Source organism: Chionomys nivalis, chromosome 1, assembly GCF_950005125.1.
Source record: "Chionomys nivalis chromosome 1, mChiNiv1.1, whole genome shotgun sequence".
NCBI lineage: Eukaryota > Metazoa > Chordata > Mammalia > Rodentia > Cricetidae > Chionomys > Chionomys nivalis.
In genome coordinates this window covers 31,537,880-31,560,238 of record NC_080086.1, presented here as the reverse complement: position 1 = coordinate 31,560,238, position 22,359 = coordinate 31,537,880, and the positions used below count along the sequence as shown (strand labels likewise).

Genomic DNA, 22,359 nt, shown 5'->3' with positions numbered 1-22,359 from the left:
AGACCGTAAGAGTGAGAGACAGTGGATGATGCAAGGAGTCTCATAGACACACAGGGCACTTGCACATATCAACTCCCAGCAGTTGTGACACATGTCCAAGACCTGCAAAAGTTCAATCCAGAAAAACTCCAGCATGGAGGAGAGAGATTGGCACAAGGCCCTCCCTCTAGCTGAGGAGCTATTGGTGACTGGTAGTTGTTGGGAGGAGAGTCCATTTCCCTTAAGGGCATGACTCCTGTAAATCAACCATAATCCAGAGGATGGTCTCACATCCAAGAGTATTTGGGTAGCACAAATTAGACTCGATGGATTAAAAAAAAAAAGAACATGAAGTTGGGTGAGCAGGTAGGTGGGGGTGGATCTAGGCAAAATAAGAGTAGCAGGGATGAGTAGGATCAAAATATATTGCATGAGATTCTCAAAGAATTAATAAAATATTATTAAAATACTTTCAATATTGTAAAGCATAAAAATTAAAAAAAGAGATGACACTGGTATGACTAAACTGGCTATAAAGAAAGGTTATTAAAAAATACCTTGAGATAAAACTGATGCTTAAATAGAATAAAAAAAGAAAAGGCCCAGAGAACTAGGGTATTCTATTTTATGCTTTTATCAAGTAAACCATTTGAAACTTAGTGATTAGATTTCATATGAATGTTAAAATACTAAGACTGTGTGTTTACCAATGGGGTAAAGCCTTCTTTAGCTAGATGGCCACCATCTTCATAGTAGGAGAAATGCTATTAAAAAGAATTACTTGAAAAAAAATTATTCCTACTTGGGGACATGCCTTTCAAATCACTTAACAATTGCAAAACTTATTTTAGTAGACAATATTTTAAACTATTTTAAAACTTTGATCTATTATACAAAATTCTATCTGCCTGCCTGTGATCTTCAGTCTTTTAGCTTGGTGGGTAAGTAACCATATTACACCAGCTGTTCAAAACTAAAGCGTTTGCTTCCTTAGCCTATAGCATTCTTGTTGGCTCTCTGAAATCTAAAATCTACTTACCCTCTTCGAAAACATTTATTATCCCTTTATAAAATAATTATTGGGTGTCCCATTAAATTAAGTTAACCAATGAACCATCTTTTTTGTCCAATTTGACCCAAGCTAGACTTATCTGGAAAGGGAAACCTCAACTGAGAAAATGTTTCCATCAGACTGTTTATAATGTGGGACTAATGATTCGTGTGGGAAGGCCCAGTCCACTGGGTGCAGCGCCTCTTGCAGACAGTCCTGAGGTATATAAGAAAGCAGACTGAGCAAGTCATAAAGAGCAAGCCAATAAGCAGCACTCCTTTATAGCTTCTGCTTCCATTCCTGCCTTCTTGTTCCTGCCCTGACTTCCCTTTATGATGGACTACAACCCTAAGCTAAACAAATAAACAAACAAACAAGCAAACAAACAAACAAACACCAACCCCCCCCCCCCCCAAGAAAAACAACTCCAAAAAAACCAACTTGTTTTTGGTCATCATGATAGATAATCTTGGCTGTCAACTAGACTATACCTTGAGTCAATGAAAACCTAAGTAATCTGGGCATGCCTATGAAGGATTTTCTTGATTAGATCATTTAAGGTGGGAAGATGTCCCTAAATCTGGGCCACACTTTCTGGTGGCAGCCTACATTAAAGTACGAGGAAAAGGAAACTTGCACTGTTTGCTGCTTGCGCCCTCTCCCATCGGCAAGCACCTCTATCCTGTTGCTGAGGCATTCCTTTGTTCATGATAGAACCTACTTCTTTGGGATTCCAATGTATAATGAAGAACAACAGCCCTCTAGGTCTTCCCTGGGGCTCCAGCATGAGACAGGGACTGCTGAGACATTTCAGTCTCCGTGACTGAACAACTACAGAATTCTTGGCCTTTACACTGTAAAGACAGCTACTGTTGGATGACTTGGACCACAGCCCATAAGCCACTCGAATAAATTATATATATATATATATATATATATATATATATATATATATATATTCATATCATAGCAATAGGAACCTAAGTAGGACATTTTTTTTTTAAACCAGGTTCATGGGCTATTGCTGTGACGACCTATCCATGTTGCTTTCATGAGGATTGCAGAAGGACTTTGAAACTTTGTACTGGAAAAACCATTTAGTGCTCATAGCTTTACTGGGATGCTAAAGGAGCTTGGATGACAGGGATGCTGAAAGAGATGCAGATGATGGAGAGGCCTGGCCTGTGATGTTTCAAAGGGATGTTTGAGTGATACTTTGAATCAAGAATCTGGAGCTCTGGTCAGCTGGGACTGAAGAATCGGCTGTGATTAACAGGAGGCCAGCACCATTAAAGAGAAACCTCTGTTTTGATGGGACAGTGGATGCTGGTTATTGGGAACAGAGAAATTAGTGCTGATCAAGAAGAGACTGGGATCACAGAAGTGAGCCTTTTGGGAGTATTTTCTCAGGAGCAGCAGACAGAAGTTGTGCTCCAAAGAGGGCCAAGGCTATATCTCAGGTTGACAGCTGGAGGTATTACTGGTTTCAAAGGCATGATGAAGTCATGGAGAGTAGCTGAGGCCTGGCACTGGGTAAAAGGGCTGGAGCCCCTGAAGAGAGTTCTGGGGAGGCTGTTGGTGAAGGTGTAGCTTTAGTTGCCATGGAGACCCCAGAATATTGGAGACAGCAGTACCACAGGGTGGGTGACTGCCAAGGACCAGCCTAAGCCTATGAGATGAGCTGGAGAAGGGAAGCTGTCCAGGCATGTTGGAGTTCAGAAGACCATGAGTGAGGCCCAGAGGCTAAGTACTGCACATTCAACACTGCTTACTTTTGGTTTTGCTTTTATTTGACTGTGACTGCGCCCTGGTTCTTTCCTCTTGGAACAAGAAAGTATTTAACTTAGTTTGAACATAATAGGAGCCCACAGTTAAAAGGTGAAACTCTTATAAGGAAACACTGGATTTTTAAAAAGACCGAACTTTCAAGTGCTGAAAAATTTAAAGACCATGGGACTTAAAAAGTTATATCGCATTTATATTATGGTATTAATATTAGCATGACATCTTGGGGATAAACGAGAAAGGAAACTTCATGGTTTAACAGCAATATGTTTGTGTGTCAAATATTAACAAGAGGACCATTTTCCTGGCTGGTTTGTCAGCCTGACACAAACTAGAGTTATCTGGGAGCAGGAACCTCAGTTGAGAAAATGCTTCAGTCAGATTTCTGTAGGCAAGTCTATGGGACATTTTCTTGATTAATGACTGATGTGGAAGGGCACAGTCCATTGGGGGTGGTGCCACCCCTAAATGGGTAGAAAGCAGGTTGCGCAAGCCATGAAGAGCAAGTCAGTAGGCATCACTCCTCCATGGCTTCTGCTTCAGTTCCTGCCTTAAGTTCCTACCCTGGCTTCTCTTCATGATGGGCAATGATTGTAAGCTGAAATAATCTCTTTCTTCCTCAGCTTGCCTTTGGTCATGGTGTTCAACACAGCAAAGGAAACCCAACTATCATCTTTGTTAAAGATAGACATAAACTGTAAAGAAAATGAATTTACAAAATTTGCAGAAAAATGGATGGATCTGGAAAGTATTATATTAAATGAGGTAACCCCAACTCAGAAGGACAAAAATTGTACGTTTTCTCTCATATGATGGTTGTTAGCTTCAAATAATGTGTTTTGTGTATCTATCCTGGAGTAGATATGGAAGTCTGGGAACTAGCAGTGGGCTAGTGGATGTGGGATACACTCACGACAAGGGGACAGGTTACAGAAACAAGGTAGAGAAGATGGAAAAGTTTAAGCAGGTCCTGTAGTGGTGGGGCTGAAGGAAAAGGGGTGGGGAAAGGATTAAGCAAAATGAAGTGTGCATGAAGAAGACACGTGGGAACTATGACCTTGAAAGCAAAGCAAACATTATAATAAAATGGGAGAGTAGAACACGTATGAAAAGGGGGGGTTGTGGATCCTGAGAGCTAAAGTTTTACATGGAGATGGGAGAAAGGGGGTTGGGAAAATCAGAGGTGGTGAATGGGCTAAACAAAATTTAGGCTTCATGAAGAAGTCTTATGAAATGACACCAGTTTTATCAAAAGAGTTAAGAATTCCAGCATGGAGGCAGAGGGGCTCTTGATACCTGACCCTAGCTGAGGAGCTAATGGCACTCTGAGGGACAGGATGGAGAGTCACTGGCCATTGGCAGATTGCCAGTGCCCCAGTTGATAACCTTCCCCCAATGCACATATGCACAACACCAACTGGACTGAATTTGTGAGTTGTTTAAGAGTAGAAGTTGGGAGGAAGACAGGAGATGGTAGGGGGAAGTGTGTGGGGGCAGGAGAGAAAGGGGGAGAGATAAGATTGTGATACATTGTATATGCATACACACACACATAAACTTTTCAACTGGTACCACACGAAAACATGGTGTTTGTAGACGAGTGGATAATGAAAATGTGGTACGTATAAACAGTGGAATTATTTTTTCAACATAAAGAAAAGTTAATGAAATTTGTTGGAAAATGTATGGAATCGGAGAACTGTATTATGTAAGGTGATCTAGGCACAGAAAGACAATACCTACAAGTTCTCTCATCCATACCCCGGCTTCTAATTAAGTGCGTGTATTTAGGTGGGAGCAAATGAGGGCAATTTCCAGGAAACAAGAAAGGGGGCAATGAGATGGAAAAAGAGGCTTCAAGGAAGGGGGATAGGAGAACACGCGGCATACGAAAGTGGAAGAGGGAATCCTGAGGGTGGAGGGGTACAGCAGGGGAGGGGGCAGGTGTGAAGGGGACAAGGGAAAAGAGGGGAGATGATTAGAGCGACGGTGAGAACTCCATGAGGAGAAAACCTGTTATACTGCAACCCAATTAAAAAAAAAAAAGGAATGAGTAACTAATAACAAAAACATGATATTTGGAGCACCAAGTTAGGATCATTTATATTTGGCACCAAAATAAACTACCTCGTATCCTCTTTAAGGGAAAATCTGTGGGTTGTGTTTGTTTATTTGTTTGCCTTGACAAGGGTTTGGAAGATCAAACAATATGTTAGTTAACTTAAAAATGGCTTCTCCCTTGTCTTAGTTCTACCTATCTGAATGTTAACCTAAGTGGGCGAGTATTGTGTGTGCCTTGTGGCATCTGTCGGCTGAGCTGGGTAAGAAACAAATGAGGGAAATTCAATTGCTCTGGAAGCCACTCCCTGGAGCCAACCCTGTAACCCCGTGGATGCCTCCTAGGAAGCAGCTAGGAGAACCATCGATACTTCATGAATTCTAGATCCTGGCAAGGGATGGCCAACAACTTCCTAGTGTTCTGGCCCCTCTCTGTCCATTTCAAGTCAGTAAACTTCTCTGCTTATGCTATCTTGATGCAAATTAACATTCCTGGGGTGCCAGCTTCAGTGACTACCTTGCCAAGAACCAGGTACACAGAGACTGACTTATCGTGTGTGTGTGTGTGTGTGTGTGTGTGTGTGTGTGGGCAACCCTTTGAAACACTTAGCTTTAGAGAGTGACTCTACCACAGGTGACACTCATTCACCTGTCCTGTAGCCTGTCCGTCACCTCAGCTTCCACCAGTCAGAGGGAGAGATAATGTTTACTGCATTGATGCTGTCCGCCCAGACCCTCTTACTTTACCTTTAGCCCCTTGGCCCTGTTGATGGCCCTCAAGGGTCTGAGGACCCGCAGCACTCGTAAAATCTTCACAACGTTGATTGCACTGGACCTGGGAGAGAAGCAGGGTGGGTGGTTAGTTCCCCTGCCTGGGCTACAGCGAAGAATGGTGTGTGTTTGGATGCTGTTCTGAGCGGTTGCTCTTAGACAGACAATAAAGGAGGAAAAAAAGGAAAAAGGAAGGAAGGAAGGTAGGAAGGGAGGAAAGAAGGAAGGAAGGAAGGAAGGAAGGAAGGAAGGAAGGAAGGAAGGAAGGAAGGAAGGAAGGAAGGAAGAAAGACTCTGTCTTGGGGACTGAGAACTTCTATCACTCAGTGCTAAGAACCTGGGACCTCTTTGTTCCCCTGGGACCCTTGTGACCCTGGCAGTAAAGGCACAGCAGCAGTGGGGACACCACTCAGGGTGAGGGCTCGCCTGGCATGCTTGGGGCCTTCTTTTGATCTCCAGCCCTGGTGTAGGGAGGGCTGGGGCACAAAAACCAAGTCACTAGCAAATTAATATGTAACTTAAGAGATGTCTACAGTGTCAAAAGTGACAACGAAAGCCAGCCAGATGTGCATCAGTCCCCATGCTGTAACCAGCCAGCTGCACGCAGGACACATTTCTTAATTTTCTGTGCCCTGGTTTTTCATCTGGAAAATGGGGCAGTAATTAGCTCAAAGGATTGTTTCAGGGACTGAAGGGGAATTTATGGACATTAGGTAGAAGGGACTTGGCACAGTATAAATGCAACAAATAAAATGGCAGTTTTCACTATCTTGCCTGCTGAAGACATCACCATAGTGCATACCAAATGCACATTGATGGTGAAACTTCAGGCTTTGTGGTTGGAGGTGGTAGGCACGGGAAAGTAATTCTGGAATATTTCCAAATACAATGCCTGGGCCATTGCCCACTACTGTATATAAACTCTACCACAGTTCAGGACATGCTCAGACTTCCAGGAGGCAGTGGTGTGCCAGGAAAAATGTTCAAAGAAGAAGTGGTGTCCCAAGAACCATGGAATGCTAAGGTCACACCAGCGTATCTGGGTGCTTTGGATTATGGCTACTTCCTGATGGGAAGCGGTGACAGGTATCTCCATAAGCCCTTCATCGAGATGGCTAGATGGCTTCCATCTGTCCAACCCAAGTAGAAGTCATTAACCACACTCAGTGGTTGAGCAGCCTCTGAAGTGACCTCTGACCTGAGGTGCTGTCTAATGAAGGCATCTGCTCCAGCATGTGACAAGAGGATTCAAACTTGACTGGGAACCAACCAACCAACCAACCAAACAACCAACCAACCAACCAACCAACCAACCAACCAACCAACCAAACAACCAACCAACCAACCAACCAAACAACCAACCAACCAACCAACCAAACAAACAAACAACCAAAAAAACAACCAAACAACCAACCAACCAACCAAACAACCAACCAACCAACCAACCAACCAACCAACCAACCAACCAAACAACCAACCAACCAACCAAACAACAACAACAACAAAACCAGGGTCTGATGTGTTAGCAAGTGCTGATCTTATTCTTCCAATGTCAAGAGAGAGCTAGTACAAAAATGCAGTTTCTCTGGTCCATGGATCTTTACTTCAAAAGCCACAAAGGCCATTTCTCTCTGTCACTGTTCCCCCAGCATTTGGGAGGCAGGAGGTTAGGATTGCATCACAATGGAAAAAAATTAAGGGCAGATTCGAAAACAAAACAAAACAAAATATCGAAATAACCAAGAGGAATTGTTGGTTCAATGTGAAATAGTGACCTTGGTAGTGTTGAGGTGGGACTCTAGATGTTTAGGCTCCGAAAGAGAAATTTTAGGTAACATAATTGATGACCAAAGAAAAAGGTCTCATTTCTATGGCCCCCATATCACCATAGAAGCTAACCATGAGTCAACCTTGGAAGGGAGACCCAAGATGCCTGGGATACAAGCCTTGGTAACGGGTATAACCTTGGCTTAGTCTCTGAATGTCTTGAACACCAAAATTTATAAAAGCATTTCCTTGCCTACCTCATAGGTAGTGTGTGTGTACCTCTGTGTGTGTGTATGCACCATGGAAAAAGGCATTCTTTTTAACTTCCCCAGAAGGTTCCTCTGTGCAGCTAGAGGTTGAGAATCAGTGCTAACCACCCTCCTCCTTCTTAATCTCTATCTTCCCCATCCCCATTGTAGAACAGAAGTGCATACCCCCACCATGTGTAGGTGTGTACATGGGAATCAGGGGAAAAGGCTGGGCTAGGCCAGGGTGGGTCACAGCAATGGCCGGTTTGTGCAGCTCTAGGGCAGCCTCAGGCCTTAGGCACAGTGAATGAGGCTTGAGAGAGGAAGGTACCACAGATACCTGTTTGTTTGTAATGGGGCCTGAACCTGCCATGACAAAAATACTGACATTTAAACAAATTCTTGTGGATTAATGTACCTCAAGTGTCAGACCATGAAAGACACAGATATAAGAAATTAAGTAGGACCTGGTGGTGCAGGTCTATAATCCTCTCTACTCAGGAGCTAAAGTAGGAAGTCGTAAGTTCAAGGTCAGCCTGGGCAACTTAGTGGGATCTATGTCAAATAAAAACTAAAAGAGTTTGGAGCACTTGTCTAACAAGATAGGTCCTGTGTTCAGTCCCAAGTACCACGAGGAAAGGATGGGGAAGAGGAGGAGGAGAGGGAGGAGGGGGGAGGAGAAAGACACAAAAACAAACACTGGGTACTACTTTAGGCTCCACCCCATTCCAATCCTAGTCACACTGTCAGAGTCCTGCAAGAAGGCCCTCCAGGGCTTGACTGACTTCTCTGACACCCACTCCTAGATGCTTGCCCCCATCTTGGGTTGAGGGACTCACTGGATGCCAAAGGAGATGAGGGACACGCTAACCACCAGCAGGTCCAAGATATTGAAGTAGTTTCGGCAGAAAGAGCCCTTGTGCAGGAAAGCCCCGTAAGCGGTCATCTGCAGGGAGGAGAGAACACGAGTGAGTGACCCACCCAGGCTTCAGAGACGTTTAGACACCGGGCTTCCTGCCTACAGCATCAGCATCCCCAGGGAAGAGCCCAAGCACTGCACAGGGATAGCAGGGAGGACCAAAGGTGACACAGTGCCAAGAAACTCCTCCGCCATTCCTTCAGCTACCAAAGGACACCTCCCCGCCAGCTCGGGACATTAAGTAGCTCTGACAAGTGTCAGATTCTTCAACCCCAAACCTCAGATCGGCACCATGACACTCTGCTAAAATTCCACTGTCCTTCATCCCCAGGCCAACATAGCTGCACCCTGCAGGGTCCTTTGCTACTTCTGCATAGGTTATGTTCCCCCTGTGTGCATGGCTTCTAACTTCCTTTCTCCATCTCACCCTCAGGGCCAGCCAAGACACAAGGCATCAATGGAAGAATGAGACATGCCCAGATGGACGTCCGACCATCCTGATTTGTCCAGGACTTAATTGGATTTACCATTAAAAAAAAAATCCCATACCCCAGAAAATCTCTGTCGGTACCAATAACCATAGTTAGCCTTTCTCTACATGCTGGTCTCAGCAATGCTTAGGGTCTCTGTCAAATGTAGAGGCTCGATGGGGTCTTTTAAAGAGTAGGAGCTACGTTCAGAGGGCCAAGGTGGAACAGTGGGGTCAAATACAGCCCCTGAAGCTAGATGACCTGGATTCAAAGTCCAGCTCTATTATATTTCATACGTCTCATGCAAAAAAAATGAACGTTTTTGTGACTCATTTTCTTCATCTGCAACATTAGGATAATGGTAACACTTGTCCCATGGGTTGTGAGCATCAGTGGAGTGGTCACACATGAAGCACTTAGGACATGTTTCTGCACATGACAAGCTCCATAGGTGTGTTCGCTTTCACTATGGCTTGGGTTTGAAATCTATATTCCTCCTATACAACAGAAGCTGTGCCCTTATCTATAAAGTGTGAGTGATATTTCATGTTTTTGCACGGGTCAGACAGCAAAGAACGTTCTCTGAAAATGTTCAAAACAAGAGCATGTCAGGTGATGATTATTGTTTTAGGATCTGATACACATTGTTCCCTGTGCTTGTAAGAAACTGCACTCTGGACACTCACACTTTGCTGACTGCAGTGAAGGCTCACAGAGACCCAGGAGGAGCCTAAATAAAGCTACTGGTCACGGAGCATCTGCCCAAGAAAAAAATGTGGAACTGACGGTTGAGAGACCAAGAACGAACAGTTTCCTGGTCATCTGGAGTCCAGTTTTTCTCTTTGGAATCAGAGCATGTCTAGGGAGGTACACCCAAAGACCAATACATGGGGAAATTGGCAAAAATAGCTCTTGCGACCTAATTCTTGCCATTTATCTCCTACAGCGGGAGATCACAGGGGACTTGGGAATCTGTGCTCGGCAGCAGTTTTTAGAAGTGGGGAGATTACATAAAAGATTCTGGGGTAATATGGCTACAGATCCCTCCCAAAGATTACAATCTGGAGGGCTCACTGTCCTACGGTTCTGTGAAGACCTGGACCCCAGACAGTAGAGTTAAGTGACTGTCACAGTTCATATTCATCAGAAAGTCCTGGACAGGGACAATGTGGCTCACAACACAACTTCTGTCTCTTGACTTTGGGCATGTTTTGTCATGGATGCTAGAATTAGAGCAGCCCTTTAGAATGCATGAGGATGTTGGGTGGGAGCAATGGACATGTGCCCAGGTGAGACCAGAGTAAGAGTGGGGTGAGAATGGGGAAGTAGATACTCGGAAGAGAGAACATTCATTTGAAGTCTACGTGCATTCATGGCACCAGAAAAAGCCAGGACAAGTGACCTTCTTCTACCCTGTGCCACTAGATTGTCACCCGCCTGGTCCCTACTTCCTGAAGCTATTTCCCAAGGAAGGCCTGGGATTAGGCATCTACGCTCTGAGAAAGGGATGGAGTGAGAAAGAAGCTTCCACGTTCTTTGAGCTGGAGGTGAAGTTTTCTCCTCGCACCCAACCCAGACAATCACCTTTCTCCAGGTAACCTCTAGGGACAAGCCACCCTGTCACTTATGCCACTTCCTTGGCTGGTTCTTATTTTACTTTCGTTCTCCTCGACAGAACAGGCTAACTAGTATGCTCCTACCTGTCCTGTCCTTTCAAAGACAAATGGCTCTTCAACAATCCTTTGGAGCAAATGATGCTCTGGGTACCATCACAATCAGTGTCTTGGCATGATACAGGACCTCCCAGCTGGGCAGACAAACCCAGGCGCGGGAGGTATGGGAAGTGGAGTGGGAATGCGGGAGGAGTATTCGGAAGCACAGTGAGCGGAAAAGAGACTGGAAGCCAAAGGAAGAAGTGGGGGGAAGGGCTTGCCATGGCAATGCTTGCAGAAACTCTCATCTCCGCTTGCATGGCAATCTTAAGGAGAAAGCACCATTGAAATCCTCAAGTGAAGCTCGGCCTGGGGTCCTGGGAACTGGGCCTCAGAGATTTTCTTGTCCTGGGAAAGCTCTTCCAGGACCCGTATGCGACCTTGAGTCTAGGGTGCAGCAGCAAAGCAGAAAGGAGGAATCGAGATGTAGGCTCTAGGCACCTACTTCCAGGAACCTGTCCCCCATCTAACATCTCTGAGCAGGAAAGAAAAATCTGAGCCACACAGTTGGTGAGCAAAGGAAGCTAAGGGTCAGGACCACTGAGCCTCTGAGGTATAAGGACATCCTGGGAGACACAGAATCTGCCCAACTCAAGTCATATCTGGATGGCATAGAAATGTCAAGCCCTCTAAAAGGCTGGGTGCAATCTGAGGGTTTCATCAGGAAAAGAGAGGTCTGGAGCTGGTACTGGTGCACACTCAGAGTGGACAGAGGCTTGTATCCACCCCAAGGATGAGCTGAAGAGAGGCCTGAGCTTTTTTGGGAGAGGGCGTCCCAGGCAAGCGTCCCAGGAAGATGCTTAAGCTGAAGCCTGTGACCAGAGACTAGGACTCCTGTTTGTTCTGCTCAAGGGTAAAATCTCCCTCTTGCTCAGAGAGAAGCCAATATCACCCGAGGTCCTGCAGCCTAGGTAGACTACCAAGGCCATGCATTGATTTACAGGTGCAGACATATTTGTAACAACCTGTAAAAACCTCTCTCATCTGAGCTGCAGCTTACTGGGGGTTAGAGAAGCAGGTCATACGGGGTTAGAAACAACCTCTAGTTGTCTGCTGTATGTCTCAGTTGTGATGCTGGCTCCCAGTCCTGTTTCAGGCTCACCATTACTAACCATTATATGGCCCAACTAATGTTTGCCTTGATACTGAGAAAGGTATTGATGATAAGCCTCCAACCACAGGAGCCAAAGTGACTCCTTCATGCTCCAGAGGGTTTGCCTTCCTAGAGCTTGTTTGGCATTTCCTCTACGCAGGAGGAGGGAGAGAGAATTTCAAGTAGGGCTCAGCCACTGACTGATTCTAGAAGGTACATGCGAATGTGGGTTCTGAGCACCCCCGACAGCCACCGTGCTCAGCCAGTGACGGGCTAGCATCCACATGGTGACACAGCCAGCGCGTGACTTTTCGAGGCCTAGAACTGCGGCTGAGTGAGTGGATGGGAGTGGTGTGGTAGGGTGGGTTCCTCCTGGCAGCTGAGCTGAGGCGAAGTGAGAGCATGAAGTGAGGACACAAGAGTCAGAGAGTGAAGGAAACGGAAGAGTCACCAGACAGAGCAGAGACACAGAGAGACGGAGACACATGGCTCAGGGGCATTACCTTAAGGATAATTTCTAATGTAAAGATACTAGTGAAGACATAGTCTGCATTGCCTAGGATCTGAAAAATAAGCAGAATTGGATTAGTGGCTCTGAGAGTGCACCCAACACCAACAGGAGCATGTGTTAGCAACAAGACAGACAGCAGCAGAGAGCTGGGACTGGCAGAGAGAGGAAGGAAGAGAGAGGGAGATGGGGCTTTACCTTCAGAGCAATTTCAATGGTGAAAATGGTAGTGAAAACAATGTCAAAATAAAACAGAATCTGCAAAACAAAAACAAATAGGATGGGGGGGGTGGGCAGGACACAAGCAGGAAAGGGGCGAGGTCAGTGGATGTTCACCAGAAAAGGAAAAGCACTTCAAAACAAGGCGCATCCCCCGTACACCACCAGAGCCTTTCCACACGGAGATAGGCAAGGAGACAGGTAGGAAAGACTTCCCCACATTAGTTCCCACTCAGAGCTAGCACAGGTGGCTCTGGCTCAGCTTGGTGTCTGTAGGCAGGTAGGAGGAGCTGCCAGGGCAGACCTCAACAGGAACCAGGTCAGAACAGCGTCCATCTGGATGCTTCCTTCCATCATCCACTCGATTTACTTATAAACCCAGAATAGACCATGGGATGTTGGTCAGGAGAGCAGAGAATGGGTTTGTTTTTGCAGGGCCACAAGAATGCCCAGCTCTCATACAGGTGGGGCATGCTATGTCAGAGGAGGACATTCACATTGCTGTCACGGCCTGGGGCCCTAGGAAGGAAGTCCTCCAGGCCAGCCCAGGCTGAGAACAAACTCTAGCATTGATATTTGATTTAATCTTATGAGATGGTCCAGGTCTGAGGCTACTCCTCCTGACCTCAGCAAACAGCCCAGAACAGGCAGAATCCCAGAGTTGAGAACTTTGTTTATAGACGTAGCTTTGGAGAGTAGCTCTTTTTTCTTCATGCCTGTGTGGCTGAAATTTAATAAAGTTTTGGGATTTTTGAAGTATGGCAATTCTTTTTAGTATTTAATGTTGATCACAAGAGCCTTGGGTAGCTCCAAACATATTTACTCTTGAAGATTACCATGCTTGTTTTTTAAATTACTTTTCTTATAAGGTCAGCCTTAACATCAGCACCTAATTGCCAATGCTCCTTCTTAGTCAGAGGGAATGGGAGCAGGGCGCGAAATCAGTGGCCACATTGCTTACTTACAGGCAACTTGAGCTTCCTGGGGAACATCCACAGGCAACAAGATGCCTGATCACTGTCCATTATCAACTAGCCAGATGCATTGGATACATGCTCACTTGCTCAGTGAAAACTCCCGGGCTGGGTTTTCTATCAAGGTTCTAATCTCTTAGAGGACTCTTCACTGTAATTGGAATATGATGTCAGAACGGGCCTCCTAACTGAGCAAAGACAGCAGCAGCAGAAGCTGTGGGCCCGCTCCACTCTCAGAAGGACAGGGTGCAGAGAGCAAAATCGAGTGCATACATGGTTCCTGAAGGAGGTGTGTTGCACGGGGTCCTCGGCAGCCAGAGAGATGCTGCTGAGCAGAATGAAGAAGAGGATCAGGTTGGTGAAGATAGTGTCGTTGACGATGCGGTGACACTGGAGGCGGAACCTGTGTGCGAAGGAGGAAGAGGGAAGAGATGTCAGGAAAGGTGGGATACAGGCAGGACAATTCCAGTACCGCTGAGCCTCGGTGTCTTAGGGTAAACGGACTTAGTGTGGCCCACTAGGAATACTTCACACGTGAAAATCCTGAAGAAGGAATTAACCACAGACCAACTGATTCATGATCCAGAACATTCCTAATTTAGTGTCTCCACATAAGTTGTGGGGAGCCAGGGGCACCGAGGCTTCTCCTGTAGGTTGGATACAGGCAAGTGCTAAATTCGGATCCAGGGGAATCAGTTTCCTTCCCTTGCCACTCTTACACACCTGTTGTTGGGGCTGAAGATAAAAAACGCACTGGCTTCTGGCATAGGCACCGCCTTTTCCTTAAGGTGTAGCTCAGACAGGGGCCGGGGGCGTGGCCCCACAGGCATCTCTGGCTCCTCCTCATCCTCTTCCCCTGTAAGAAAGAGCAAAAGCTCCATTCTCAACTCCAGCACTCGCTCTCCCCTCTGTGCCTCCTTCCGGACACCTCCTACGGCAGGATCAAGACATTATTGGTGCTCTGAGCTGTAGAATGTTAATCCAGGCCGATGCTCTGCCCTGCCCCATGGGGCTGTCGAAGGCTTTGCTGGAAGTATATAGTTCTAAGGGCTGTAAATAGGATATGTTCTACTTTGTCCAAACTTGTGGTTTTAAAACTGAAAATCCCCTACGCTGGAAAATCCCCTAACACTGAGAAAAAGAGAAGATTGGTTACGATTGGTTGAAAGGTGCAAGAGAGCAGGTTGGGATAGGCTCGGGCACTGCCAGGTGTCACCCTTTATCTTAGCTGCAGGTGAGAGAAGGGGGTGGCCTAGCTGACTTGCGCAATCCTGTCTGGTCAAGTCCGATTTTGAAACTCCCATTGATCAAATGAGGGAACTTTCTATTGCTTTGTACCCAAAATGACATGGCCACAAACTGCCTTCTAAAGAGTTTATCTTTATGCCCATAGACAAACGCTACTTTCAGCAGTAATCTGAGAATTTTCCAGTCACCATGGATGGTAGTGAACACAGAGACACATGGCTACTGTAGGTGCCAAGCATAAGCGACAGTTCCGTGCTTAGTCCTAAATAGGACATTTATATCTAAGACTCAGGGAGCATGACAAAAGAAGGGCTGGACGGAACATGTGAGCCTGAAGTCAGGAACGAGGGCCGCAAACTGCTATCTTCTGGGAATGACAGCCATTGCAGGCGAGATCCCACAGCAGTTCACGTTGCCTCTACTCGCCTGCATAAGACTGGGCCTGCATTTTCCTATGATTTCCCAGAAGGTGAGGCAGGGATAACGGAGCTCAAACAATGACAAGAGGTTTTGGTCCTGATGCTGGACAGTGACATCAGGTGAAGGGTTCCTCTGCTCTCCTGGCCAGTGGCTAGACCGCATGGAAATCAGTCGACCCATTCCTACTTAGCTCGCCTCACAGCATCTCCGGGGAAGGTGCTATGTGTTCTTGGAAATCAACATCCTGGGAAAGGTAGCTTGCAATGGCTGCCATACCCAGAAATGTTCCAGAAAATGCCTTCATCTAAATCATGACTCTACTGCTTTCTGAATACGGCGCTTACACTTAGTCTCCCCATGCTCCGCTTCTCCTCTGAAGGAATAACAGTAACAGCACATAGATATTTCAGGACACTGATGTGTAGCTGAAGTCGTGCAAGTGGCAGCTCTCACGCTACCATCTCCCCAGAAGACAGATACAGAGCATGTGAAGTTCGTCTTCGACGTCTTTCTCAGTCTCATCCTGTCTGTTCTGAATTCCTAACAGACTATCGCTTAAATTCAATCGTTGTGTGGCCAGTAACTTCAGTGAGTTGACTGGTAGTCTCCAAGTTAGGCTCACCCGGATTTCAGAGTGTGACCTTAGACACAGGGTCTTCTCAGATGTGATCAGTTATGGTGGACTATGTTGGGCCGTACATCTAATGACAGTTGGTCTTCTGAGATGGTCTAAAGGCACACACAGTTTAGAAGGCCATGCGAATGAAGACAGAGGCAGAGATGAGCGTGGTAGGTCTATAAGCTGAGCATTTCTGGCTACCAAAAGGAAAGAGGAAGAGACACGCAAGGATTCTTTCCTTGCAGAAGGAGAACGGCGCTGCTAACACTCTGATGTCAGACATGTGAAAGTGTGATAGAATCAACCTAGTTTATTTTAAGGTGCCCGGGGTGTAGTTATTTCTTAGGGCCCAAGAAGCTGTAATACTGTGTGCTTTGGCTGAAGCTAATGCTCTTCCACTTTGAGCTTCCTGTCATTGCCTGCTCTGCAGAACTGACAAGAATGTTAGTGCAGAGACATGGATATGAGAAAGGGCCTTGTAGGCGCAGGGGGAGGGGACTCACATGGGTAGGCGGGCAATAGGAGAGGATAGGCTGCAGAAGGCAAACAGAATGTATCAGATATTAAGAAAATAGGAATAAATTTAATAGAACTATTCCTTTAAAATTAACAATTTATACTTGAGACTAAAAACAAAAGCAAAAAAACAAACACTTTCCAGTACTCAGGAGGCACAGGCAGGTAGATGTCCGTGTGAGTTTGAGGCCAGCCTGGTTTATATACTAAGTTTCAGGCCAACCAGAATTACAACATGAGACCCTGTCTCAAAACAAAAAGGAAAAAACCAAAACAAAACAAAAAATTCATCAAAATTCTAGTCAACTAAACAAACAAACAAAAATCCCCACCCATATTTTCCCATCTGATTCCCAGAAAACATACGCTGGAGAGTAACCTTTCCCCCAGTGTCCCGACTACCCGGCCTTCAGGGACTGACCTCCCCGTCCATCCCTCCATCATATCTGGGGTTATATGTGTGGGTTACCACATCTGTTTTATGTGGTGCCCACGCGGTCTGTGGATAGAACCACGGCTATGTGATTGGAGATAAGCATTCAACCAGCTGAGCTACACCCCATCCCAGCAGCCCTTGGTTCTGTTGATGATGAAACTTCCACACTTTCTTAAGAAACAGAACCTACACCCACTCACCCTTGACCTATTGGGCCTTGCCAAAGGCCCATGTGACTTCATCAAAAGACCACGGACTTCGACCTCTGAACCTGTGAGTGAGTCAGAGCCCTTCATCCTGAAAGAGTCACTATTTCTGGTATTTTTCTCTGACAGGAAGCTGACTAAAATAAGAATGAAAGGGGTGAAAGGACCAAGAAAAATGAAGGCAAATGTCTACCAGAGGCTTAAAAAGCCAACACTCTGCGTTCTGCTTAGAACAACACAGCTCAAGGTCACTGCCACAGACTTAGGAGGTCTGCCATCCCTCTGACATGCAGAAGTGGGGGGTTCAAGGGGCTCAGCTGAGTACACATGTGAAAAGACTCAGATACAGGCACAGTGTACATGGGGCTGCCTCCTACAGGGCACGCTAGCCTGGGATGGGCTCTTCTCAGGGTCCAGAGCAGTGATATATATATATAATTTTACTTAGACTTTACAGGAGTAGAGAGACTTGTAAGGTGGCTCTCTGTATGCTTTCAACATCTACTGACATTTTGGCTGATGTAGTTTTACTTATCTTTTCTGCTCTCACTTTAGGAGATTGTTGAACCATTTTTAAAGCAACTTCTAAACACTCCAGACTCTAGACATAAACACTGTAGTATTTGAGAAACAGATTACCACATTATTATACTAACATGATTAGCAAAAATCTACTTAAAATAATTTAGCCCCAGGTCCATATTCAATTTTTCTCCCAATTATCTCGAAAGCATCATTTCAGAATAGAATTTATTTATTGGGGACATAGACAAAAATCTTTCCTTTGCTTTGAGTCATTGCTTCTAGCAAGTCTTTAAGATTCTTCACAGCCTTCCCCATAAACCCTTAGGGTTTTGAGACATCAAACCCTGGACACACTCTGCTCTTCCTGCGAGCAGCAGACACCAACTCCTACTTCTCTTGCAGGGAGAAGGGAGTAAGGGTGGAGGAGAAAGCGAGCTGCTTCCAGGGAGGAGGCCTATAGCATCTCTGTAGACCCAGCAGAAAACCAGTGGGGAAAAGCAACAAGGAGACATAGTTTTGCTTGGCTTTTGGCCACCTTCCTGGGTTAGCAGCCGAGTGCAGTCTGACCTGGCTAAAGAAGAAAGGTCATTACAATCCACAGTCATTTGCTGCGCGTTGGCTTCAAGTTTGGAGCTTGAGACAAATTGGCAGCTTGAGGAAGCAAGCCTAAGGTTCACGTTGGGATGGGGCTTCCAGAAGTTGGGATGTAGATTGGGGCGGGACAGCTAGGGCCTCCAACCTTAAAACCCTCTGAAAGGAGACTGCCTGTCAGGTCACGCATCAGAAAAATGCACAGAATCTTGTCAGCAAGAGTTCCTTTGGCAACGAGAGACCTGAGAGTATTTTATGAAGCCACAAATGGGACATCTGTGACAGCAGCTGTCCTCCTAGTGAGCAATGCCTCCTGAGTAATGACAAGATGGATTCTGGATTGACTATTATTAGGTGAGCATAATGCAGCAGCATATGCTATACTAATAAAATACGTCAGTTGACAGTGATAGCGACACACGTGGTGGGATGAAACGTTAACCACATTGGTGGCGCAGGAGCACAGCTCCTTAAACTGTGGGCCGCGGCTGTCATACGGGGCTTGTAAAAACTTCGCCCATAGTGGAAGGTTTATGACTGTGCAGCCACCAAAATGGAACTCGAAAGCAAAGGTGAGAGGCACCGAAGGTGCTTCTGCCAGCGCCCGCTATGATTCACACAGCTTTAGTGCAGCCTCGGTTCTCCACATCCAGCAGGCACTTGCACTGAGCGTGCTAACACGCCAAGCCATGCCAGCGAGTGCTGCTGGAGATGTCGCAATTCGGATTTAAAACCATTGCCTGTTGTAAAGTTCATACAGAGTCTTCTGCTGTTGAAGACACATAATGGTTTAATTGTGGGAAACAGGCAATAGTTCACTATCATCATTCCTCTAATGTAAGAATCAGCTTATCTCTAGATTTTAAAAAGTGCTGTTTGAGTTGCTGAATTGAGTGTCATTAAGAAAATTCATGAAATGAATTTTGGTTTGGGATTAGGATGACACTTCTAGCAATTGCTTTATCTGGCCCTAAGCATAGGTCTATTGCTTAATATGTCTTATGTGAGAAGCATTCTTAGCGCTGACAATTATAAAATAAAAATGTTGATCAACTATGAGAATTGCTGAAGACCTCTGTGACCTGCAACATCGAATATTTAGCCAAGATTTGTTTCTTTATATGAATATAAGCCTATATATCTCATTAGTATGACAATTTGCATTAGTCCTTAATAGCTGGTAAATGATCTGTATATGACAGAATTATTTTATGATAAATTTCTTCATGAAATTTAATACTATTAGAAAATATTTAATTTGTATCCTGGATACTTCCCCCTTTTCCTAAACAATAAAACAGAAATTTTAAAAAGAATAAGCCAAAGTAATTATAATTCAAAAAGTCTTCCTCAAATATGGTATTATCCCAATATTATCGAGAGGAACCCAGGAAGAGCATTTCCCGCAGACTGCAACTGGCAATACTTAAATCCAGACACGAGATGCTTAGTGATGAAGGTGTTCATAGAGGAGACCAGTCCCAGGGTCCCCAGGGCTCGGCCACTCCCACATAGCTGAGTCTCCACCCACAGCCTTTCAGTCTCAGGACCAGGTAGTACAAAGGTACCTGCAGTGTCGGGGTTGGAGTGGGGGCTCTTATCCTCATTTTCACTGGGCTGGAGGTCATCCATGTTGATCTAGGCAGCCAAATGAAGGAAAAAGAATTCAGTTAGATGGGTGCTAGGGTTCTCGGGCTTAGAGGAGCCTTGGAATTACACCATAGTCAGGCGCTGAGCTTAAAACAAAAAATGAATCTTTGTCCTGGCTTTCAGCTCCCCTTGGAATATCAGAAAGGCCGAGGTTCCACCAGTATGTCTTTTCTTCCCCCTCAATTCCATTGTCACTCTCTTCTCCCCTCATCCTTCCCCTTCCCTTTTTTTCCTTTCATTCAGGTAAAGAACAGGAAGACCCCCCTCACCCCGCCACTTAGTGACAGTCCCTGAGCTCCCAGAGATGCCCGCCCCTCACCTTGGTAGTGGGCGGAGACTCTCCATCTGCAGTAATGGACTTCAGCTCAATTTTCTCCTCTTTGCTCTCCTCCACTGCTGGCTTCTCCATCACCTCCTGTTTCTTCTCTGGACTGGCAGTCCTGGCCGGTCAGCAGGAAAAAAACCCAGAAATGGATGTTTACTGAATGATAGTGGACAGTGTAGACAGGAACTGCTTTGTGGTCTTCTAGGGGCAGCAAGACCAGCCCTGGGTCTATATATATTATCTCTGCTCTAGAGATATCACACCTGCAGCTCCATGATAGGTACCACAGCGCTGCTCCCCCCCCCACACTCTGTCCGGGATACATTTGACCTCTCCCAGATCCTTCGTCGCTCCCCCTTTTAAATCAGAGGATCTGAGTCTCACTTAGGATTCCTAAAGGATCTCTGCTCAGTGTCCAACAAGGGCATAAGACAGTTCTAGCTACACAACTGGGGTGGAATGTAGAACCTTATTCTGTCTTTCTAACACACCAAGGGTACAAAAATAGTGAGAAAAACATCATTTTCTGAGCTGGAGTTGTATTTTCTTCTGAAGGCAGCTTTTCCCCTCCCCCATCTCCTCCTTGTGTTTCCATGACTTCTCTTCCCAAGGGATGGCCCCGGACTTCCTGGACCAGTGCGGGAAATGCAACGTCTCTGCAGAGACTATACAGCAATGGTTGGGAGCTACAGGAGGAGCCAAAGTACTGTAAAAGCATCACTCCAGTCCAATTCAGCCAAAAATGGCCATTGGATGAGCACCAGTCCTTTCTCTCATCAGTGGGGATGACATTCTAAGCTTAGAGGGTTACCTGGCCAGCTTCTTTCTCTCCTTCTCTTCTTCTTCTTCCTTTTGGGCAGAAGTGAGGCTCTCGGCATCAGCCAGGTTGTCCACCGCAATGGCCAAGAACACATTTAGTAGGATATCTGTTTGTGTCCATTCTTAAAGAAAACGACCCTTGGTTTTGGGAAACATGATGACCACAGGGGGCAGGGAGAGTACAGAGCATGCAGAAGTAAGAGTTCCCCAGGAGAAACCCACTGTGAGGGGTGGAGACCAGTCCTGTACCTTCTTTTCTGTCCCCACCTGCCTACTCACTGTTCAGAGTTTTCTAAGTGAGACCAGGCAGGCTTTGCAGACTGGAGCAGGACAGGTCTGAAGCACCAGATGCTGCCTTGCTCTTTAACTGCTGGATTTCATTCTTTATTTTACCACTGAAATGCCTGGCTTTGATAGGCAGCACCACCTCTATCAGATTGTTCTTAATTCACATAACATGGCACTGAAGAGGTGGTTTGGAACCCCTGTCAGTCTGCGACATACAAACACCCTTTGAGGGTCTGACTAGAGCTGGGCCGATTTGAGAGTTCTTGCTGAAGCATCATCTGCCTGTCTCTCCCACCCTGCCAAGCCCTGCTTTTCTACCAACAGAAACACTATGGACCAGAGAACCAGAGAACCAAGAAGGTATAGCTTGGCAGTTTTAAGTTTGTTGAACCCAATACCCAGTCCTGGGCACCCATAAATCCACACCATTGGCTACACAGAGCTAGAACTCCCCAGAGAAGGGTTTGTCCTAGATTGACTTTTGGCCCTTGAATCTGGAGCTAAGAAGCCCTTATGTGCATTTTCCCAGTAAATTCACAGGGACCCTTTAAGCAGTACTTTCTATTATTATACTGCAAATTCAGAACGCCTGCAGCAAAGATCTGGATGTCAATTTATTTTTCAAATTTTGAAATACACATGATGGGATTTATCTCGGGGATAGGGCCCAAAGTACTTTCGTTTTCATATAATCCTTTACACATACTTTGACATCGACTTCTACAAACCTTTAATAATTTTGTACATGAGAAGCTCATGTGGTTTTCTACCTAATGCAATCTGTAGGCACATAAAAGGTTCCAGATACTGGGTTATTGGATCAGGGATTCTCACCCTGTCTTGCACTGTAGATATACCAAAGAAGAAGGCCTTTGATATACCAAAGGCCATCCAGCTGACAGAATGCCACTTTTGTCTGCAGGTAGCATAGTGTTCTTGACTTTTGAACCACCCCCAAGGGTTTCTCTCAAATTTGGGGCTAGAGGTTTCTATCTTATCAACCAGCTCTAGACTCCACTCTCACAGGCTCAACCAGTGGGAGAAAAGAAAAGCCTAGGGCTTGAGGCCCTGGAGTCCTGTCCCTGACTCTGATCGGGAAGGAGCTATCAGGAAAAACTTGGTAATTTGTTCGTCTCTGTCTATGACTGTAGCCCTAAGAAGA

At 45.7% G+C, this 22,359-nt stretch overlaps 1 protein-coding gene across 6 annotated transcripts in view; it reads right to left on the bottom strand.

Moving 5' to 3' along the window:
- The window catches only part of Cacna1c (calcium voltage-gated channel subunit alpha1 C), a 562,741-nt gene that overhangs the window by 82,373 nt on the left and 458,009 nt on the right, over window positions 1-22,359 (bottom strand). For 5 of the 6 annotated variants that reach the window (XM_057773598.1, XM_057773572.1, XM_057773582.1 and 2 more), the window contains exons 16-23: window positions 20,902-21,016; window positions 20,085-20,205; window positions 19,684-19,753; window positions 14,278-14,410; window positions 13,828-13,957; window positions 12,357-12,416; window positions 8,499-8,605; window positions 5,621-5,708 (exon numbers count right to left, since the gene is read on the bottom strand). In XM_057773598.1, coding sequence (XP_057629581.1) covers window positions 5,621-5,708; window positions 8,499-8,605; window positions 12,357-12,416; window positions 13,828-13,957; window positions 14,278-14,410; window positions 19,684-19,753; window positions 20,085-20,205; window positions 20,902-21,016 — 824 coding nt within the window. The remainder of the gene's footprint in view (window positions 1-5,620; window positions 5,709-8,498; window positions 8,606-12,356; window positions 12,417-13,827; window positions 13,958-14,277; window positions 14,411-19,683; window positions 19,754-20,084; window positions 20,206-20,901; window positions 21,017-22,359) is intronic. The other variant, XM_057773590.1, reaches the window with a different exon arrangement.